The following is a 22916-nucleotide window of genomic DNA, read 5'->3' on the forward strand; positions in this document are numbered from 1 at the left end:
CGGATGAGAGAGTGGGGTTTGGCGCCACAGTGTGATGTCACTGGAGCTTCACGATCTAAGCGTCATTGATGATTGGTCGACAGGCATCTCTTTGAGGAATGTGAAGAACAGATCAATGAACTTCACCTCAGCTTTCGTGATAGCCGTGGACCTTATCCCTTATTAAGGTTCATTTATAGAGTTGAGTTCCGTTCAGAGTGAAATATCGGCTACTTCTTATTGGTTAGAGCTTTCAGTTCATGTGGCTACTGCTCAACGGTCCCCGGTTTACCCACGCTCGTCCTCAACTTACACGACAACTCTTACTATCCCGAAGCCTTCTATCCATCATGTCGAAGAAGCGGACCTTAGACTCCTTCTTCGCGCCATCTGTTAAGAAGCCACGCAAGGAAGATGAGCCAAATGAGACCGTATGTTCAGTTGCAGCTCCAATGCGTTTGGTACACTCCCCACTAACAGGAAGTCATCTTAATCAGATCGGCCAATCCACTCACGCCAATTATCCCACACCTATCTCAGAGCTTTCCACAAGAATCAGTAAAGAGCTCTCGTCACTTCCTGCCCGCCCAGGCAAGGATATGAATGACCAACTAGACCTCGATCTGGTATATTTTGAGCCGTACATTCCTTCATACCTGGCCAAGGACCTCTTTGAGTTTCTGCGCTGCGAATTACCTTTCTATCGAGTTGAGTATGACATCAAGAGGGGCGGCTTCCAAACTCATATTCGCACGCCACGGTAAGCGGGCCGTTCATGCTTGGACGCATCACACCGACTCACATGAACAGGTACACCACGGTATTTGGCTTGGACGACACATCCCGATTTGACGATGATGGTTCCGTCGTAGACAAGAAATCCGGCTTTAAAGTTGTCGACAAGCTGTATCAGAGGTATCCACCGCGGCCAATCCCGAAGTGTCTCGATGACCTTCGTCGCTCAGCCGAGACAGCAACAGACTGCAAGTTCAACTTCTGTCTCGTCAACTACTACGCTTCAGGCACAGACAGCATCTCCTTCCACAGCGACGATGAGAGGTTTCTTGGTCCCGATCCAGCCATCGCCTCCTTCTCCCTCGGCGCGAAGAGGGATTTCCTCATGAAACACAAGCCGATACCTCCAGATGATGAGCATCCGGATAGACCGCAGCCCAAACAGATCAAGTTGCCCCTGGCCAGCGGCGATATGATCCTCATGCGCGGGCGCACTCAATCAAATTGGCTCCACTCAATACCCAAACGAACGGGTAAGAACGCAGAAGACGGTGGGAGAATCAACATCACGTTCAGGCGAGCGATGGTGAAGGAAGGAACTGAAAATTACTACAACTATAACGTTGGAACCGGACCTGTCTATCGGTGGGACAAAACGGTGCGGGAAATGCGGGTATCTTCCGCCAAAGACCAGCTCAAGGGAACGTCATGACAACTCTCATGGGGTATACGCAATCTGAACACCTCTCTATTTGCCTTTGCGGAACTGTGCGCTGGAAAAATTAACCAGCGCTCTCAAAAAGACTTGGTATCCGACACCCTGGTTGTCCGGCAAGCAAAAGATCTCAGTCAGACGGATGGGCCAGGGCGGGTAGCCATCGAGGTCAACGTAAGGACTGAATGAAATGAGCAGATCGGGTTCCGGCATAATTCCCTCGGACAACTCTGCGTCGATCAGATCTGTGCTGATATCACGAGGGTGGAGCTTGCCCTTTTGAGACATCTCGGTCAAGGTGCGAGTAAGATCAACCATGGATTCCCGCCCGTCCTCGGCGGAGATGAAGAGGACTTTGAGATGCCTTGGGTCGTTGCGCGCGAAATCACCGTGAGCTGGGGACTCAAGGACGTCGTCGGCGTGCGGCATGGCTACGGTCAAAGCTGGCTGGTGTCTACCGAAATAGGACCGCGACTTCTGGATGATAGACTGTTGGAGGTGAGGGAGGTAATGCTTGAGGAGACCTGGAGAGGGAAAGTCAGTGACGGGATAGAATACACGCGTGTAATCAGAAGCTTACCTGTCCGCTCGTACACCGTCAAGACGGGAATCTTGGCGCATACGCACCACACGGCAATCTCGGCCGCTTCGGCGACCAATCTCTCCAATTCCGCTCCGTGTCTTCCACTCGGTTCGCGCTTCAGTATGACGCTGAGATGTTTCGGCTTCTTCTTCAGACCAACTACGTCCCGCTCAATGTATTCCGGAGTACGGTGGTGGTAGAACATAATGGAGGATATGTGGTAGCACACGAGGTGCCATGCTTGTCGTATCCGAATGTACAGAGAGAAAATGGCGTGAAGAACTGTGTAAATCGCAAGGTGTAGTTTCGAGCGGAGGGCGCGTCTCAGGCCGAACCTGCCCTTTGGAGGACTATCATCGTCGCGCCATTGTCGTCGTGTGTCTTGAGGTGGGCCATCTGGGAGGTAGCTCTGGAGGGGCAAAGCTGTCAGCTAACGATCGAGCTTTGGGGGTGGGGATTGCGAGTAGCTCAACATACCTCGAGCAGTTGCTCCTTTTCTTCGTCCTTGAGGTCCACGACATCGTCGGTCCTGTAGACCTTGCGGACCCTCGTACTGGGCATGCTGTAAGTTGTTGGTGGTGTCTCTCGGCGCGATCAGTCGGGAAGCGCGGTTGTGGGCGTGAAGCTGTAAGGTGGGATGCTAGGAAATCTGTTGAGCAGAGGGAGAGAAAAGCCGATGTAAAAGTTGGCGCGAGAGTAGCTATGCGCTGAGTGGGATATTTGGGCAGGTTTACGTCGTACGCGGCGTGTGTTCGCAGTTTGCCGTTCGTTCTTGGCAGGATGACGACGGCTTTGGGCGAAGGAAACTTGTCGAAGTTTGGTCTTGTTGCCCAGAATGAGTTCGGTTCAGCGGCTGCCATGGATTCCCACTGAGTACAGATGCAACGCGGTAATACGACATTGGCACATTGGTTGGGCTGGTGGATTCCTAGTGGATGCTGCGCCGCTACTTCCAGCAAAGCTGCCCGTGGCTGAGGGCTCAGCTGAGGTGTTCTTTCCCCAATCTTTCTCTTCTGTGGGGCATGTGGCAGGGCGAGAAAAGGTACGTATTCTGTCCAAGTTAGGCAAGGTCTAGGAACTCCAGCCACCCGATGGCAGCGGCCGGCACAAGCTCCGGTAGACCCATAAAAGTTGGGCACACTTCCGGGACGCCGGGGCCAGCAACGTTGGTTTGACATGGACCTTACCCCTTCAGGTACGCGCGAATGGCTTTGACCGCAAGACAAAGTGAGTCGATTGTTGGCGACTCATAAGCTCTCTACGTAGTCACTTCTAACACTACGGTCTCGTAGTCTCTTGCAAGACGCTCGTGTCTCAAAGGGGGATCCAGTTGTCGACACATACTCCAGGAAGTAGAGACATTATTGTTCTTCTTGACAGCATAGCTTATCGGGGACCCTATGAAGCAACTGATAATAGGGTTTTAGTTGCGGTTGGTCCAGTGCCCATAGCCAAAAGCGTGGCCGGAGTATCATCGCCTCTGCCCATCGTAAATACAGCGAGCCTACTCTATAAAGCCAGTGCTCTTCCTCAAAATATTCCCCCTCATTTCATATTTGGTTAAGAATACAGAGCAGGAGAGGACTATCGAAAGAATAAAGATAGAAAGGCGACAATGCTAACTGACCGAAGGGCTAAGGCGCTGATCGAGAATGCTATCGTAAACTGCACGAGCTGCCAAGATGTGCTCTCACGGATAACTTCCTTGGTATCTATATGCTTCTTCGCTTGTAGAGCAGGAAGAATCACGTCGTACGGAGGTCACGCTTCTGCAAAAAGATTTGTCGTTAGAGTCCGATTGAATAGGGCACCTGCTATGAGCAGCTGTGTACTCCTCGAGCAATGATCCGCTTTGCGAAGGGCGACAAGTGAGTTCACAAACACTGGAGGTATAGATCCACCAGCAGCTAATCCAGACACAAAGTACACCACCTGAAATCACGTTCTAGCTTTAAGATCAGGACGACGCATCTTATCTGATAAGATGGGTCCACATGCTTGCGTTACGAGTCGGTCGAGTCAAGGGGAGTTCTATCAGGGACCTAACCAAGATCCCCTATCATTGCCAGTCTCATGCAAGCGTAATCCAGTGAGTCCATCTCCATTTGCCATTGCTAATTATGCTCTTGACGTCGCTGAATACTATTGATCATGAGTGTCTGGCTGCCAGGACGTAGATCAATGCATCACTGAAGAAGGGCCTGGTCGACGACACTAGGCCTCTCCGGTACAGAGGAGCTTTAATAAGGAAGTCGATCGCAGGTCTAGGCCTCGCACTCCTCGGAACTGACAGCGAGACCAGCGACGAGGGAGCACTATTGGCAAGCTTCAAATCGAAGCCGAAGCCGTTGGGTGACGCAGAGCGGTCCGCCGCCAACTAGAAGATCATCGCCGCTCTGCTAGTTGATGACTCGATGGCTTGGAGGTGACCCAATAGAGCCCGAACGGTGAACAAGAATGGCTCAGAGGGAGACACCACCCTAGTCAAGATGAACTCCGTGACGGCAACGCTCTGTATCTCAATGTCTCATATATGGGCGAGCCTGCGAAAGGAATGGTCTTTTGAGTTGATGCGGACGTCTAGGTGAACATGGAACTTAGGTAAGATAACGTCTAAGTCTTCCATCCCCCATCCGAGGAAGGGCATCGAGCGTATCAATGAAGTTGCCGGCTCTCAATGACCGGTCCATACGAGTCTGCATCGTTATACTTCAGCACTGGCAAGTTCGTCCCCTGGTTCTTAACCAGGCCGAACGACACCGTCCGGATCAGTCGGTATGGGTTTGCCATTGAGGGAGGGGAACAACAGCATGTATGTTCTACGTGCTGCTAAAGCCGTTTCACGTCTACCTGTGGAAAGGAGTCTGACGGCAGCGCAGCATCTAGATTCAAGCCAAGCCGACAAGCGTCACTGCTGAGCTTGGTGATTTCGAGATGGCCTCAAGTGTCACGAAACAGGAATGGTATCAGCACTTGTCAAGCATCTTGCCACGTGCTTTCTCACGTGGATATCACATTCACTTAGTATATAGACTGCTCTCACGTGCTCATTCCAGATAGGTTACTTCAAGCCACTTTAACCCACTTCATATGCCCATTGCTGCGTGCCATAACTCGTGACATCTAGTTAGATGAGGTAGAAAGGCGGCGCATAGTCTGACAATATGGACGAGTCTTCTATAGCCTTGTGCTAAAGGTGTTAGCTGAATAAGGCGCGAACACTGATGATACCATACATCTGGGGCGAATGTCTTGATGCATGTCGCTGGTACTTGTCATTATCACCACGATCGAGGCTGCCCACACTGCCTATTACTGCTGCGGACAGTCTAGACGAAGTCGAAGGTCTAAGACTTCGTGGGCTCTTTCCAAGTATCTTGATTTAAACAGACTCTTAGACATATACTATCCTCTTTTCTACTCTCCTCTTGTTAGATAGGTGTGTAACGTAGGTTGGAAGCTCTTCAAGGCCAATAACTATTAGGGTCAAAAGATTGGGTGACTGAAATCTGCCCCCTAGCTACATGTGTGCTCCTGGTATGATATATATACGAGCTGCTCCTTGGTTACTTATGTCCCCCTTCTTAGCCCCTACTAACTAACCCGTATCCAGAAGGGTCTTAACATCTCTTTTCCACCATCCTCTTTTTATTGTTCTTATTTCTACTATCCTTATTTCTGCTATCAACTTTCTACTGTCCTCTTTTTAATCCTTCTCGTCTTTCCTTCCCTTATCCCCTCTACCCATTATCTCTTACTCCTTATTCCTATGCGTATATAGATACCTTATAAGTAATAGCCATGAGTAAGAGGTCCAGCATTCAAGATTTGTGCTTAGTTCACTCGCGGTGGGTGTTGAGGCGATGTCACTTTTGACAGTGAGGTCCCCCTATGTGTACTTCTGCGGTTCACCACATAACCATTCGAAGCCAGCCCACTCGGGCGCGGTGTGCCCATTGAACGTAGTACAGTCGAGTGCTGCAGAAACGAGACGAGAGGAAAGATTCATCATAGAACCATCAAGTCGAACACACTGGGACACGGTCGTTGTTTGTGACTGGCTGTGGAAGTTTCGCAACCACCCGGTTCCGGTTCTGCGACCCTGCTGAATTCCAAGCTTATAGAGCTAACTGTTGTGCAAGTAATGTTGGGCAAGGATGACGTAAGTTCTAAAATGGGTTCCAGCTGGAAAATGTCAGGGCTGCGGATTGGTTGTAGACAAGTAGTTTGATACGAACACCCACCGACGCCATCCCCATGACCTTGCGCCGGTGAGTTCGGTGAAGTAAGCACGTAGACAGCTCAGTTGTACAATGATTTGTGCCGTTCACAAACTAGGTATTGCATAAATGCATAGGACACAGTGGCATAAAATCTTGAACAGTCGAAATCTGTTTGTCATATTTTCCCACCATCAGTCCCCATAGACCGCAATAGACCAGCTGGTCAACAAGGTAAACCAGAAGACAGTGGACCCAGAAGTCGCAATGAGCCAATGGTTGTCGTCGCCACGTCTCACCGTCTGTTCGTGGTGGATGTTTTCGCGTAACTCACCGCAAAGTTGACCCAGATAAACAGGTGACTGTCTCTAGTCCAACAAGCTCATTGGACACTTCGGTAGCTCATTTCCTCATGTACCCACACGGTCTAAGGTTTCTCCCCGTCCGAAATGACTCGTGTCCTCACACATTCTGCCGCCCGCCCAGTCCGCGCCTCGCAACACCGCCCAACAGATTTCTATATAAGCGCAGTCTGTCGGCCGTCCTTTACCTGGTTTCTCTCTTTCTTCTTTAGCTCTCTTTGCCTTTTGGCTTAGATCAAGTGTAGTATCTGTTCTTTTCAGTTTAATCTCTGAAAGGTCTCTAAGGAGACCAATCGTGATTATTCCTATTTTTGTACCTGGAGAGAAGTCCTCTGTGCTTGCACATGGCTCCTCTCACAGTGTCCCTGGTATAACACTGCCTCCAGGCGACGCGAACCTCTTTTTTCATTGTGTGCTCTGGCTTGTCCAGTGTCATAGAGAAGAAGCATATATGCCTTGACGTACTTGACAGTCTTGTGAAGAAACCGTCGACACCGGCAACTGACACCATGAGATTGGTGTTATTGGAAAGCCCAGGTAGAGTACAACTTGCTGGCAGCAACTAGTATCATGCGGCTCGAATTTCGAAATTGTGAGGAATTTCCATGATGTGCACCGGTATTCCGAAGGAGGCGGCTCGGTGATATCGGCGCTCGGCGCCAACGCGGCACCCCACACTCGAGCTCAGTCGCACATGCCACAGACCCACTTCCCATGCACGGCCCGCCAGCGCCACACCCGAATATATCAAATTTGCACGTGACATTCGACTTCAACTCGACCACCATTGACGTCACCGTCCATGAGAAGGACTGTCGCACTCCAGCAACGATACAATACCAACAGGTGACCAGTCCACGAGATTTAATTGGGTCGAAACACTTGACGCTTGCGTATTGCATCGTAGGGTGTATGAAGCAGCATCAAAAGGTGCTTGTCTTAGCGTACAAAGATCTGCTCGCTCTGCCACACGTGTGAGCTTGGCCCCTCAAAGGGCGCCAACGCCGCCTTGCCTTATTATGAAGATACCCTTTGACACAGCATGACTTGGATCTTGTCACAATCGGGTTTTCCGGTTGAACTGCGGTCTTCTATTACCTCAAATCGGAAAGCCACATAATTGCAACTGTCAAAAACGATGCCAGACAAACTTTGGCAATGTGAACATTGAATTTGGAGACCCACAAGGTCAACATCCATTGACTTTCTCAACCTACGTCTGACCTCGCGGCAATCCTCGAATCCTCCTAGTACCCCGGTCACCTCACAATCAACAATCTACCAGTCCCAGTTCATCAATATTTAATCCCGGACAAGCAAGCAAATTATTTTTAAGCGCCAAACCCAGCTCAGTCACTTTCATGCACCCTGAAGGCATTTCATCTTCCTTGTAATGAACATCACAAACTTGCTCACGCAACTACAAACGTCTTCTCATCCCATCCATATGCCCTTGCGAGACGCCGAGAGTAAATCAGTGTTGTGTACCCTTCAATCAGAGACTTATGAGGTCGGTGGATGGTAAAAGGCCTCTTCACCGTCATAGTATCGGGCGGCATGAAAGTGAAGACCGAACCATACTTGGGCAGAACTGAAAACCTTAGCTCCGCCATAGCGCCTTCGAAATCCGTCCAGTGCACCGCACCTCGGGTCTCGGACTTCTTGAAGAGGGCGTCGAAAACCTCGGCAGTCGCGGGCGTGACTTTAAAAGTCTGTTTCTCGACGGCTGGCTCTGAAGTCGAGGCCTTCGCCTGAGGACCGGCCTCGTAGGCAGACACGTGAGCCGGACGAGTCTTCTCCTTCTGTTTGCGCTGCTCCACCAGAGTCTCTCGCGGCTCGGAGGCAGGTACCGGTAGGGGCGTCCACTCCTTCTGGCCTTGGCCGATCTTGGCCTTGTACTGTTCATACTCGTTCTCAAGGTCGGAGAAACACTCATCAACGAGATCCTCGTAGAGCACACCGGGCTTGGCGCCGGCGTTGTCAACGATAAATTGGTCGAGAGTCTTAAGAGCTTCGACGGTCATACCAGGCTCCAGAAGGTTGTCAATTGGGACGGCAAAGTCCCTCAAATCAAGGCCGGTCTTGAGCTTGTTCAGCTCGACTTCCAGCTCTTGGGACCTGGAGACGAACAACTGCCCCCTTTTGCGGGACGGAGCCGGCACCGATATTGTGCTGGTCACATCTTGGATGAAGGCGACTGTGGTGGCCAGGTCACAAAGAGATTCGATCTCGCTCTCGACCAGTTTCTCTCGCTCTTCGGGGTGAGCCTGATGAAGATCGCCCAATTTCTTCAGCCATTCGACAGCCTTGGACGAAGTGGTATCAGGGTGACAAAGGCGGAGGATATAGTGAAGCTGAGGATCGCTCCGTGTCAGGTCGCCTGGGTTTCCTTTGAGCGCAACGCGTGCGTTGCCGGCGCCGTCATACGCGTTGGACATCCGCTTGTACCACTTGCTGCCCGAATGCGACTGGATGTGCCGCCTGAAGAGGGCCTGGGTGGAGGCATATGCGAGCTGGAGGGCGTTGGCTATCTCCTGCAGCAAAATCGTCTTGTGGTCCTTGTCTCTGTTCAAGCTTTCGAAACGTTCGAGAAGTTGACGGATGTAACTCCACAGGGCGGCCTCCTTGACGGCGTAATGGACGGTATCGAAGACACTGGCACTGATGAACTTGTCGGAAATCACCGGCAGCCGACGTCCCTTCTCATCCGGAAGTACCTCCGGCCGGCTGAAGAACCAGAAATTGACATTGTGGGCAATAACGACCGGCTCTGAATACATCTCTAGGCGTTCCTTCTGCGATGCCGCCTGATCTCGAGCAGCGTTGACGATGTCGGCGAGAGAAAGCTTGGCGGCCGATTCTTTGACGCTCAATTTCGAGAACGCCGCAGTGGCCGTCTCTGCAGACTTCTTCGGGGGTTGGGTCGTGCTTCGCGCCTTCGAGCCCTGCTCTAAGATATCGTCCATGAGGATATTAAGTGTCTGCAACAAGCTGATTTGACGATGCAAGACTAGCTCGCCCTTAGCCTGGGGTATGCATCGTCCCGCCCTGATGGCCGGTTCGAAACCACGCAACGCCTCCTTGTGTTCCTTGACTATATGCCACGATTTGCCGTACATTTCACCGTCGGCAAATAAGGTGTAACAGTCTTTGTAAGGTTCAGCAGAGCGGAGATTGCGGGTTCGCATGCTCTCATCAATAATGCCGTGATCGCCAGCGCCACCGTTAGGCCCGTCGCAATACTGTTCCATGAGCGTTTTCTTGGCGCGATGCTCGAGCATGTTCAGAAGATGTTCGGGTCCTTCAGTCAAGTCGCGCAAGTTCCAGTCGGGAACGATCTGGTAGATGTTGCCCTGGGTGGTATCCCTCGAGTGTTTCAGCAAGACGCCATCCATCACCCCAACCTTGACACACTTCGCGCGCTGGCTCGCATTGAAACCCTTCCAGATTTCCTGGATAGTAGCGCCATGTCTCTTGTACTTTCGAACAAGATCGTCATGAAGGTCCGTCACCACATCGTGAGTCCCTGGCTCTTGCATTTTGACCCAGTATGCTTGCGGAGGTGACCAGAGTCGGCCTGCCAATCGGAAGATTTGGGACACGAAGAGGCTCCTCTATCGACGATTAAATGTTCCCGGTGAGGTTGGCAACGGAGCTTCCTTGAAAGTCTAGAGGTGTTTAGCAACGAACGACCTGCATATGCTCATGGCCGGAAAATACATCTTCCGACGATACGTACTCAGCAGTGCTTTCCATTCTCTGCTGGCCTTGGGATTACATCTGCTGAAGGGAGTAGTGTTGAGGCCCACAATGTAGACACGCATCTCAAGAACTCCATCAGGAATGAGTTCCTGCCACGATGCGCACTAGTTCATTGGTGTAAAAATCTATTGCCGCAGACTCAAGGCTTCTCCCCAACTTTCTACGCGTGATGAGATTAACGGCAATCATTTGGATCCTTATCGCAAAGCTAGTTTGAAGGATGAGCAGGAAACAGGGCTCGATATCATCAAGGGTCGAGGGCATGGGCTATTCAACATCGAATGATGGTAAGTTTTGGGAGGAGACCAATGATCAACTGACATCGAACAAGCCCAACCCACTACAAGTTAGTGCCGTACGAAGCACAGCTAGGTTGTCGATTACCCAACTGTCTGAAAAGGGGCATATTCCTCGGAGCAAGGGGCATGCAATAAGTTCAAGCCCTTCCTTTCAGCCTTAAACCTTGCGGTTGTGATAGGTTTTTATTGAGGAGGAAGAAAAAGGTTCAGAATCCTTCGGGTGGTTTAAGATGACCACATACCCACTCCCCTCCAATGAGGACCGTACACCATCAACCATGGACCAGCCACAGCCCTGTGACGGTCGTGAAATCCCACAGGGCTGTTAGCTTCCGTTCCTCGTCCACCCTTCGGAGCCGGAAGCTGGTCCAGTTAAACCTACCGACGAGGGTTTCTGGTCACCGAGTCGGCGACGTTATGGAGTTCGCTGGGGACAGCCTGGGACCGTAGGACGGCCGGGGGCGCTGCCCCTCCCTCCCCCTCCTTCATCTTCTCCCCCCCGCGCGCGCGGCAACTTGTGAGTTGAACGTGGTCACACAGACACCCAGCGATCTGACACCCACGCGGGGCGGCATAGTTATCCGATCAACGTTTGCCGACCTACCTTAGCCAGTAGTTCTAGACTTTGCCAGACGTCCTGTCCAACGGCGGCGCAGTCAGGAACATGTGCAACACAGCCACGGCCCCCAGAGCTTTCGAGGCTTACAATAGGATAATTTCTTCATCTGCCCAGCGGCGCTTAGAAAGTCGAACTCATCGATGCTTAACCGATGTTAGGTAATGCTTATAATGTTGTGATCTAGCCGTCATCGATTCACGATTCACTGCTGCCTGGCTCAACCCCCCGTACCCAGGGCGGTTTTTGATTGACTTTGGACATCCAAACAACCCCCCCATGTTGCACTCAGCCAAGGGGTCTGAACTCCTGGCACCCATGCGTGCCATGCCGCCAACTCGTGCTAACGGGTGGCGGTGCGCATTTCCCGATGTTTTCAATTCCTCGATCTCTACGGAATCCGTGTTCTCCTCACATTCTGTTTGACTTCATAGCTCGGAGTCGGAGATAGTGCCCCACGTTTTATCCTCCACGAACCCCCCTCCCTCATGTCAAATTTCCCCTTCTGCCAACCTGCCTGACAAGACAGCTTTCAAACCTGTTGACTTGCAGAAGGATTCATCTTACCTTCTTCTTTTTCTCTTTTTTTCTGCCCGTTCGTCATAAGAGATAGACCAGGGTTATTACGGATGATGTAAAAGCGTTTTTAGGCAGCAATAATACATCGTTCCTTCGTTTCCTTTGAGCGCTTCCAAGGTTACAACAAAGAGAAGGGGGGAGGGGGAAGAAATATCCAAATCCCAGCAACATCGAAAACTTGTGTAATAACCGCTGCTGCTGCTGCTGCCCGTCAGACAAAAGGCGCCAGGTCTTCCGGTTCAGGAAATCCGTATAATCTACGGCCGGCGACCTCGCATCTGTACCAAGACATTGTAGCGGGAACACACAGTTTCCGAGACCCGAGTACCCGGAAAGTCCAATAATCCCTTCTTAGGAGGCACTCTTGTGCTCGCAATTCTCAGCCTCTCACTTACAACAAGGCCAACAAAATTCCGGCCCTGATGCCCTCTCCCGGTCCCCAGATTCTCACCTTTGCGCTCGAGAACTGGCCTCACAACGCCGGGCCTACCACCAGGGCTAGCAAGCCCAAGGTCCGGACGGGATGCGTCACATGCAAGTAAGTCAACTCATCCGTCATTGAAATCTCATATCTTCTCACCGTACTAACATCCATCCAGACGGCGCAGGATAAAATGTGACGAGACCAAGCCGTCATGTCAAAACTGCCTCAAGCGGCGGGTGGAATGTGAGGGGTACAAACCCAAATCGCCCAACGCCTCCTCCTCTCCTGGCGCAACCTCAAAACAACTCATCGCAACCACCACCAGCGGAAGCTCCCCCTTCTCCACGGAGCCAAGCTACCAAAGCCTCGTCTTCACTACACAGCTCCAAAAGGACCACTTTGACCAATGGCTCTCCTTCGCCGCAGACACCCTCGTCTTCCCCTCCCAGCTCATCACCGAAACCATCCCGCAAATAGCCCGCTCAGACCTGGCCGTCCGCAACGCCGCCTTCGCCATCGGCGCCGCCGCCCTCGGCAGCGGCACCCGCGAGGAGCGTCTCACGGGTAAGGGGCCGTACTTCGCCGACGCGCTGGAATACTACAACCGCGCGCTACAGCTGACCGTCAAGTCCCCGCCCACGGAGGAGACCTTCCCCAGCGTCCTCATGACGTGTCTCCTCTTTGTAATGTTCGAGGCCCTCCACGGCGACAGGAGGTCCGCACTGACGCACCTCAACCACGGGTACAACATCCTTGACCAGTACGAGCGGCGCCGGGCCAAGCAGATGAAGTCCCAGAAGCAGACGCAGGCATCCCGCCGCGATCCCCTCGTCGACGCCATCGCCACAAACTTTCAGCGCCTGACTCTTCAGTCATGGAGCCACAACGGAGACCACCCAAAGGAGACGGAGAAGCAGGTCCCCTGGTGCTGCCGCGGCCAAACCTCGCGCTACGCCGTCGACGAGATGCCCGACGCCTTCGACTCCCTCGACGAGGCGCACCGCTGGTGGGAAGTAACCCAGCACCACGTCATCCACCACGCGCCCCTCATCATCGGCTTCCGCGTCGAAGGGACGGGCAATAAAGCGCCATCCTTCCCGCCCAACGTCAGCCTGCCCATCAACCCGGAGCAAGTCAAGGCGCACGACCGCTACGTCGAAGCCTGGCGCTCGCGCTTCTCGCCCCTCCTCGAAGCACAAGAAGCCAAAGAGGTGAAGTGCGATAGAGAGTACCTCAAGGCCCTGGGCCTGCGCATCCACTCCACATACCTCTCGATCCCGATCCTCACAGCAAACTACTGCGACACGGACGTACTCGCCTCCATGACCCCGAGCTTCCGCCTCTACGTCGACCTAAGCGCAGACTTCCTCGCCCTCCAACAGCGCCTGCTCAACGCCTCGGGCGAAATGTTCACAATGGACAGTAACAGCCCTACCTGGCCCCTCGGCGCGGCAACGATGCTCTGCATGGACGAGAGCGTGCGGGCCGACGCGCTGCGGCTGTTTAGGGAGTACCCGCGGCGCGACGGGCTGTGGGATACGCAGACGTGGCTGAGTATGCTGGAGAGCTACAAGGAGGCGAACCAGACCATTGTGAGACAGGTTGGCGAGCGGGAGTCGCAGCACATGTTTGATGTCGAGGTCGTTTATGAGGATAAGTCTGTGGTGTGGATTAAGCAGGTGGAGGATCCTACGAGCGTGAGCCCGGATGATTTGAAGTATAGGATTAATCTCCCTTGAGGGAGGGGGGTAATGAATGAGTCAAATGAATGCTGATGTGTCGTGCGTGGGGCTGCAATGCTGTGTCAAGTACCCATCACTGACGTTGGCGTGCGGCACAGCAAGTACAGCATACGCGACTTTATGAGGATGAGTTCACATTGTCTTGAACCACACCACTCCACCACATTGAAACAGGCGAAAATAGACATCGAAGCTGTGAACCTCTGGGAGGCTGGATTCTCTGCGTGGGATTTCGACAGGAATCATCATGATCAGGTGACTGGCAGTGAGGCCTTCTACCAATTACGCCAGGTAGTAAAGTAGTACAAATGCCAGATAAGCCAACCTCCTACGTAATATTTTGCAGCATTTCGTGATCGTGAGCCTGCCGGGCTATCAGGAAAGGTGTGGTAGTAAGGGAGCATATCTCAGCAAGCTCATATATTTGTTGGTATCATACTATAACGAAGGGGAAAGGAATCTACTCTACCCTCCAACCAAATCCCCTTTAATTCCACTTTTTACCGCGGTGCTTATTCCGTTTGGAATACTCACGAGACGATGACGATAGTTGTTCGAGGAGAAGTGAGCCGGGGCAAAATAGCGCAACTCCCTTTTGGCATTGATTGAATCGATCATCTTTGGCACATCACAGGAGCCTTCAAACAGCTGAGTGTGACAAAGAATGCCTTCCTCAGTTGATTGGAAACGGTGATCCATTCAATTACGATGTTGGTGCTGCCAGGATAGACACTTCCATCTCCATTGATAAGATATTTATATAAGATGCACAGGTGCCTACGTGACACATGCGTCGTCGGGCATTCAGCGCTCGTTTCGGGCTCGGTCAGCCAGGGCAGCTTGTGAGCCAGCCTCGCCAGGGTGGCACACTTCACGGCCACAAACCCCATCGATTCCATTGAAAACTCACCTAGTTTGCATCATAGGCTTAGGACGTGACTTGGTCGAAAGACTTTGTATTCATAAACCTCCTCCTCGCCTCTATCTACCGAGGCAGATATCATTATCGATCTATGAAAAGGGGGGTTGCCATCATCCTATCGAGGCCGCTAATCTCCAAATATCAAAGACGCTCCTTTTTAGGGGGTGTCATGTCCATGAAACAACTAACGCAAACTACATAAAACTGCTTTTTTGATGCTGAAAGACCCTTGAGGAAGTCAACCAACCAAGTCTCCCCTAAATGGACGTAATCGTAAATGCCGCTGTGTTCTCCTTTTTTTTATGCAGATTTAAATCAACAAGCACCCGTAATAGTTTGGTGGAAATGCAGGTATCAACCGTGCGTGAAGGCAACATGTTGCTCAACAAACACATACGCACACAGTAATAAGTGGGGGTATAAATACAGGTGTCTCGTCCCGTGTAACGGGGTCGTGTAACGGGCATGAAAGACCTCATGGCAAGTAGTAAGTTGCTTAGAAGAACTTGCCCTTCTTCTTCTTGGTCGTCTTTTTCTCCTCGCCTCCGCCTCCGAGGATATCGTCAAAGGTCATGGTTGACGTGGCGGGATCATGGGTGTGGTCAACAGACATGTTGCGCAAATTCGTGGCAGAGGGTGAGCGCGGCATGACCATGCTCAGAGGACGAGAACCGGCCGAGCTGCTTCGTGCGCTGCCGACGCGCGAGTTGCGGTCGCCAGGCAGGCCCTCGTCGAACGGAACGGGCTCGAGACCGAAGATCATGCTGGAGCGGTGCGCGGCGTTGCGACTGCCAAGCTGACGTCCGCCTGGCGAAGCATTACGCGGCCGGAGATGGGACTGTGGAGACCCAGGCGTGGGCGGGGTGCCACTTGTGCCGAGAGCCGGGGGGCTGCCGACAATGCCATCCGGACCAGGGAAAACTGCCCGGGGCGGTTCCAGAGGGGACATGCCAGCGTCTTGTGGGGGTGGAGCGTCTGCGCCGCCCAGTCCTTCCCACTCCTTGGCCGCGAGCCAGCAGTGGCTGCGGTGATAGACCGCCTCCACACTGAACAGCACGCTGTCGGCCGAGAGCTCGACATAGCCATTGCCGCCAGAGACTTCGTACCACATCTTGCGAACCTGGCGAGCATCCTCGACCCAAGGGAGGTTACCCATGGGCGGCTCACAAAGGAAGTACTCGACGCCCTCGTTGAACCTGAGGTTGGGCGCGTCAACCACGAGCATGGGCAGCGACTGAATAACGACGTAGAGGAAGAGCCAGTAGCCAATGCGCTGATCAGCGAGATCTGCCGCTGTCTTTCCCTTTGCCTCGTGCTGCTCAAAGTCCTTGAACTCCATGAGGAAGGGAATGTTGACGCTGTTGGCATCCCAGTTGTACGCCTTCTGAATGACCAGCGTCAACTCGTGTTCCTTGATTTTTCTGTCAAACCTGGCCTGCTCCTTGGCTGACAGGTTGTCGTACGTCGCAAGAATCGACGTCATCGTGGGCAACTTCGGAACATCGAATGGAATCGGCGGCAGTACGGGAGGCGTAGAGTTGTCGAATTCGGTGAGCATCTTGCGCAGGTTGACAATCGAGAGGGGGTCCGTGGACTTGGCAGAATCTTCATCGGCGTTTCCATCCATTACTCTAGTGGTGATGTTTTCGCGGTCAACCAAAAGGTCGTACATCGCGGTCATGTCAGAGTAGAGCGCCTTCAACACCAAACGGTTGAGACCGCTCTCAGAGAACGGGTTCTTCTTGCTGCTAGCCTTAGGGGGCCAGGCGCCAAAGTTGGTCTTGTAGTAACCCATGACGAACTGCTTCATCTTGTTGAAGTACTTCTCCCACACTTTGAAGCGGACAGCCTTGAGCCCTGGGTCTGATGTAGAGCTGGCAATACCTGCAAACAATGAGGGGAACTCGAATCGCTCCAGTCTAATGTTGACGTTGTGTTGGCGGTTAACGAGATCCAGATGGGCGCGCTCCAATCGCTGTCTGGTGTACAGTGATACCTGCTCGAACAGAGGAGAGTTCAAGTCGAGAATGGCAGTGTACTTGCCGACGGCGTGCGCAAAAGCCTCGTTGTACAAGTCCATTGACTTCATACTCTCACCGAGAATCAGCGACTCGAGCGTCTTTTCGCGGCTATGACGAACATCTGCAAGCGATAATTGCTCCATAAAGAAGCCGAAGCTGAGGTCAACGGCCTCGCCGAAAGACTGCCCATCCGCGTTGGTGAAGCCATACTCCTTCAATAACTTGGAGATCTGCAGGAATGCAGCAAATGTGGTGGGGTGGGCCTTGGTGGCCACCAGAGGCTGGCCGGTCAAGAACGCAAAGAGGTTGCGAATGGCGATTGCGCGGTCGACCTCGGCACGGAGCTGGGGTCCCGGCGCGGCGAGACCGTTTCCGGGTTGCGTGTATTGTGGGGGCGTCGCCGGCAGATACAACTTCAGTTCGCCCTCGCCAGGGCTGTCTGGGTCCTCCGCAGGAGGCGAGCCGGACCCGGAAATGGTCGCCCTGACAAGCGCATCGTCGACGGACAGACTGCCCCCGAAACTCCTTCCACGGCTCCTTCCTGATGGCGAAGACATTTCGGCTTGAATAAGCTCGTTGAAGATGATGGAGTTTATAATGGAGAAGCTCGGAACCTTGAACGAGGGTCCGGCATTGCTGCTTCTAGGCTGAAGGTAAACGTAGACATTGCCGTTTTCATTCCACAACTCCGGCACCTGCGAGTGAATTAGTCTCTCCGGCCGATGTGGTGCAGCACGCGACAGAAAACCTACCTTTTCAGCATTCAGCAAAAATGACGTGTTGTACTCGCCAGGCGTATCAGGCGACAGGACCCACGCCTGTGAGTTCTTCACAGCCGCGGAAACGTCGTGCGAATTCGACCTTGATCTTCCACCACCTGGCAGCCAAGATCTGCGCAAGCGTCCACGTCTCTCGTCGCGGGTTGGACTGTGGCTCTCGTTCGACCCGGTGGTGTCTGTTCTGGCCCCGGGTGGGTGTGCAGAGGTGCTCCTGCCCCGTGCATCTGGTGAAGGGGCGCGAACGCCCAGCATGGGGAACCCGGATTTTCTATTCTCGAGGAAGGAGCTGCTTCGCTTCCTAGGCTCGGGGGCATTTTCTTTCTTGAGTTTCGCAGGTGACGTCGCCTCCGGGTGGGAGACAGCTCTGGGTGAAGGAGCATCGTTGGTGTGTGATACTGCGGGAGGGGTAGGCAAGTTCTTCTCCTTGCGCAGCTTGGCGGGAATTGGCGGAGGCGCCTCGGAAGGCGGCAATGGGGCAGCCATCATACTCGGTGTTGTAGGTGTTGGAGGTGTTGGAGGTTGAGGAGGAGAGACCAGAGGCTGATCGGCAGCGGGGGATGATATTATTGAAGAGTCTAGAGGTGCGGGGGCGATTTTTCTAGGAATAGGAGGCGGTGCATCAGAGGGAGCAGCCGGATGAGGTGGGTCGTGGGATTCAGATGCCGCAGGAGCAATTCCGAGACCCAGGCCGGAGCTCGTCACAGGTCTCACGGTGGGATGCTCAGCTGTGTGGTAGGAGGGCGCGCTGTCGGAAGGAGACGATGCGGGAGGAGTGTCGTCGGGCAGCGGCTTGCGGTGAATTGGCACTTGGTGTTGTTGCTGCAGCTGAGGCTGGGCAGGCGGTGATTGAGTCTGAGGCTGATCTGTGGGTTGGATGATGAGCGAGGGGAACAGAGCAGACAGACGGTTGCCCCAAGATCGGGACTTTCTGTTGTTGGGAGGTCGAGTGGGAGCGAGCACTGGCTCGGAGGTCTTCTCCTTCTCTTCAAGCGTCACATTCAGGGTTCCGGCATTGATTTTCGCAGCTGTTGTTGGCGAGTTGACGGTAGTATCAGTCTGTGATCGTTTCGGGGATGCGGGACGCTGCGGACGGGAGGACGTGTGACCGTTGGCGTTGGTAATGGCGGCGTCTCCGTGGGTAGCTTGATCGTATACGGGCTCGGATACGCTGTGGTGTCTTTCGCGGCGTGATTTGGGCGAGACGGGGGTTGTGAGGTTGACTTGTGAAGAGGAGAAGGAAAAGTGGCTTAAAGAAGACTTAAGAGAGGCGCGAGAGACCGACAACTTACTCGACGTCATGCTGGGCATAATCAGCAGCCGCGAGCCGTCTTTCAGTCTTGCTAAGTCTAGTCCTTGTCTGGACCTGGCGTGAATGTCACCTCGCTGCGGCGCAAGTGAGAGAAACGTGTGGTGGTAGTACGGTAAGATAGGAGCTGAAGGAGCGATCTCGCAGCCAACAAACAGCTAGTCTTTTTTTTTCCTCTCCCGTTTCTTTGCGCGAGCAGCAGAAATGGAAACAAACAGTTCAGTTCAGACCAGAAATAGCAAAGCAGACTTCCAGGTAGCAGGAGGGAACGGCGGGCGGAGGCGGCTATTATGAGTTCAAACAAAGGGCGGAAGTACAAGCCAAGAGACGGCGACTGCGGGACTGAGACCTAGTTCCTTGTGAGAGACCGAGAGAGAAGAGTGGGAATATGGTATGGAATGGCGTGCACAAGCCCATGTACGAGCTACCTAGACCATGAACATTGCTCGGGTCTAGTGTAAGAGGTAAGACACAAGAGACCGGATCCCTGGAAAGAAAGTTTCTGGGATAGTGCGGGTACACAGAGCGAGCGAGTTAAGGTCGGTAAGGTAAGTATTGCAAGACAGGACGGACCAGGAAGAGACCTCAGGACGAGGATGAGGGCGAGAAGAGGGGACGACGGGCTCGGGTTGACGAGGGGAGGGGTGGTCGAGGGAGTGGAGGTTTACCTGGTCAGGTCAGGTTAGATCCAGTTGTCTGTCTGTCTGTCTGTCTGCCCGTGTGAGGCTTTGCTCGGGATGGCGCGTTGTGCTGTGCAAGTGCTGCGCTTTTCCCTCAGCCGTTGGTGCTGGCGGTGGATGGGAAACGGGGCCGTTACGTGTTTGGCAGAGTCGGTTGAAGGTGAAGAGTACGTAAGTTGGTGAGGTGAGGAAAACAGAATAAGAGCCCAGGGCTCAAGCTAGGAGAGAAAACGGTGCCGGTAGGGACAGGGTACGTAAGGCGTTCTAAGGTAAGGTATCCGTACGGAGCAAGGAAGTAGGGAAGGTGGAAGGCACCTCACTCCATGTCTCTTTCTTCTCTTTCCTTCTCTTTTTTTGGGGAGTCTGATGATGGCCGACGCCGCGACTGGATGTGGATGACATGTTCCCACGGCGCGGCGGCAAGGGCAGCCCCGGCTTGGAGCATGTTTCTCTTTCTTCCGCTGCTGCTTCCATCATTTCTGAGTCTCTTCCAGGTTGTCACTCTGATTTTTACGATGGGTCCAACACGGTAAATCCGCACCAGCGTTGTTGGCAGTTCTTCGTCCCTTTGGAGCACTGTGCATGCGGCAATGGCCCCACTTGGCTCACCTCACATCCTCCGTTCATCCCTCCTTCGAAACGGTACGTACCCCCTCTCCATGTACCTCTGTGCCTCCTCCATCCCTCCTTGAGTCCCTCCTTGAGTCCCTCCCTGTGCCCTCCATCTCACGGTACACGTACCTATTGAGGGCCCCCAAGACCAGCTTTGCGTGGCGTTTTTAGGGAAAAGGTCACTCATCCGACTGAGGGATGACGTTTTGGGTGTGCGGAGTGGAGACAACAGACTTGGATGGAGGGACAGGATGGAAAAGAATGCACACCAAAAAAAGGCACCACTCATGTGAGGTCTGGTGGTTTCTGAGAAGTACATCTTGGAGTACCTCGGACGCTAAGGTAAAGGGTAAAGGGGGCTCTGCCAGCACAGGTTACAACGGGTCAACGGCGGAAAAGCCATGTAACAGTAATCGCCATTTCGATCGACAGATCTGGGGCCGGCGGGCAAAGAGGGCGACGTGTACTTCGTAGCCGTTTGAGGTTCGGCTTGCCCTAAGACAGGATTTCACAATGAAGGACTTTCAGGACTGTTTGTTAGGACTCTCTGAATGAAGGGGAGACGTCTGCTCCGTTCCATCAAGCCCCATGTCCCTCACTTACTCCAGCCCGGGTTCAGCTCAGGCTCATCTCATCTCATCTCAACTCACCAAGCTGCAAAGCCCAGGGCAGCCTCGTTCTTGCATTAGCCCAGCACGGCTTAGACTGGGGTCGTCCCTCAACTCCCGGAACTGGGAGCTGGGCGCCGGCACCGACGGTAGTCGTTCAGGTAGCGCCATGCAATTGCGATGGGCCCTTGAATTTCTGATTTTCTTCGCCCCTCGCGCATCACTCATCTTGCCCGGCACCCGGGTGACAGAAAAAAGCGCACACCTAAGCTAATAACAATATCTAAATAAGACTTAAAAAAATACATCAAAATTTTAATATAGACAACACTTAATAAGATATTTTCTGATTATTTTTTTATAATTTTGTCTCTGCTGTTCAGGGTAGGACTGCTATTAGAAGCCTGTTAGGATAAGTATATTCTCAGTGTTCAGTTTAAGGTGTGCGCTTTTTTTTTTTTTGGTCACCCGGGTGCCCGGTTCCATTTCCTTTGACGGAGAAAGCCCTTAATACCCTTCCACTTCGTATAGGTCTCATTTGATTGTGAGCGAGAATTGGAAACTCTCCTTTTCTTCAGGTGACTGTGGGTGCGACTGAATCTGTACCACCTGGTGGGTGAAATTGGACAATTCGTATGGGACCAACCGGACTGTGCTGCATTGAATTCGCACCTACATATCCGTAAGGGATCTAGTAGTATAAGTTGAGGCGATACCGAAACCGGGTCGGGCCACATGGGCGCTGGGTGTCTTTGTGTATACTGTGTACGGATGGTGTCAGCATGTACTACGTATATCTGTGTCCAGTGATGCGCACTCTTCGGGGGTTCTTTCGTTCTTGCAGATTCCAGACTCCTCAAGGTCAAAAGGTCGAGGTCCGGTGCTACGCTGGCCCAGCTCGGGGTTGCAGCCAGACCTGCGATTGGACCCGACCCCGAGAAACCGGAAACACGGGGTCCTGCCAGTGCCCTTTCCCAGGCGTCGCGTACCGTTGCAATGAAATGCTCAGACTGCTGAATGGACGCGTGCTTTGCGGCGTACGAAACGGAGTCTATTTTCTCGTGCTTTGTGTGTCTGTTGTTCTGGGTTTTGTTTCGCTATTATCATGCTTCAATGTATCCGTATACCAAACTCTCGGGGAATAGGTAGGACGGCAAACGCTGGTTGTCAGTATTCTTGTTGTCCCTAAGCCTAGCCTTACTTCCACAACTTTGCTTATTGTTAGTTGCTGCTGGTGACGGGGCATGTACTTGAAACTTTCCCCTCAATTCCCAATGTTAATGCCACTGGGCTCGGATGACCCCCGGACAGCGGCTCTCTTGGCTTATTGGACCCAAGCAAATGGCTCATTGGCGTCTGCAAGCTTTCATATGGATACCTGGATCACCATTAGCCGTATGCCATGTTCGAAAGATTCAGGGGGATGGGAGGATCAAGAAACAACTCAACCAAGCTCGTGCTTCGCTTGATTGGAGGGTAAGGCGCTGTAAAACCGAGAAGACGTGCTAGTCGAGTCTGCTAGGCCGAGGATCAGACAGATATTTCTTCTCCCTCTGGAACATCATGTACTCCAGATCTCACCACAGCGAGCTAATTGTCTATCCGTTGACTGAGGGCCGTCAGACGGCCTGGTTGGCAGGGCAGGGCAGGACAGGCGAGCTGGCAGCAAGGCGTGCCGCGGGGTTGTCTCTTCCCAGCTGAGGTCGAATTGACCATGGCCATTTAATCCATGTCTGAGGATAATTGAAGTGGTGATTTGGGAAATTGAAAAACAGCTAGATGAGTCGTTTGGAAGTTGGTACTGCCACTTTGCATCTGGCGCCTTCTCTTCTAAGCCTGACACACATTTTGAGCGGGAAGGCAGAGCTCTGCCCGGGTCCTGCCACGTCTGACCTCGATGGCTCCTTCCGTCTCATCAACGGTACCTTCGGTACAATTGACTTTCGTCCCGTTTCTATTTTCCGTCCTTCCT

General features: G+C 52.9%; 5 protein-coding genes across 5 annotated transcripts; 2 read left to right on the top strand and 3 right to left on the bottom strand.

Moving 5' to 3' along the window:
* Positions 1-329: 329 nt before the first annotated feature.
* On the top strand, positions 330-1426 carry BDP55DRAFT_727126 (2OG-Fe(II) oxygenase superfamily protein; the record flags this gene model as incomplete). Its single annotated transcript, XM_060579249.1, has 3 exons — positions 330-410; positions 477-739; positions 790-1426. 3 exons carry the CDS (start codon positions 330-332, stop codon positions 1424-1426), a joined length of 981 nt encoding a protein of 326 aa, XP_060431411.1.
* Positions 1427-1462: 36 nt separating this feature from the next.
* BDP55DRAFT_630364 (Di-trans,poly-cis-decaprenylcistransferase) lies at positions 1463-2573 on the bottom strand (the record flags this gene model as incomplete). Its single annotated transcript, XM_060572142.1, has 3 exons — positions 1463-1953; positions 2010-2421; positions 2490-2573. 3 exons carry the CDS (start codon positions 2571-2573, stop codon positions 1463-1465), a joined length of 987 nt encoding a protein of 328 aa, XP_060431412.1.
* A 5433-nt stretch (positions 2574-8006) lies between these two features.
* BDP55DRAFT_548952 (uncharacterized protein) lies at positions 8007-10133 on the bottom strand (the record flags this gene model as incomplete). Its single annotated transcript, XM_060568885.1, has 1 exon — positions 8007-10133. The coding sequence occupies one exon, from the start codon at positions 10131-10133 to the stop codon at positions 8007-8009; it is 2127 nt and encodes a 708-aa protein (XP_060431413.1).
* A 2139-nt stretch (positions 10134-12272) lies between these two features.
* BDP55DRAFT_630366 (uncharacterized protein) lies at positions 12273-14013 on the top strand (the record flags this gene model as incomplete). Its single annotated transcript, XM_060572143.1, has 2 exons — positions 12273-12388; positions 12450-14013. 2 exons carry the CDS (start codon positions 12273-12275, stop codon positions 14011-14013), a joined length of 1680 nt encoding a protein of 559 aa, XP_060431414.1.
* A 1421-nt stretch (positions 14014-15434) lies between these two features.
* Positions 15435-19037, bottom strand: BDP55DRAFT_549294 (uncharacterized protein; the record flags this gene model as incomplete). Its single annotated transcript, XM_060568916.1, has 2 exons — positions 15435-17654; positions 17712-19037. The coding sequence occupies 2 exons, from the start codon at positions 19035-19037 to the stop codon at positions 15435-15437; spliced, it is 3546 nt and encodes a 1181-aa protein (XP_060431415.1).
* Between the last annotated feature and the right edge of the window lie 3879 nt (positions 19038-22916).

This window comes from Colletotrichum godetiae (genome assembly GCF_030913485.1).
Source record: "Colletotrichum godetiae strain CBS 193.32 chromosome Unknown BDP55scaffold_14, whole genome shotgun sequence".
Lineage (NCBI taxonomy): Eukaryota > Fungi > Ascomycota > Sordariomycetes > Glomerellales > Glomerellaceae > Colletotrichum > Colletotrichum godetiae.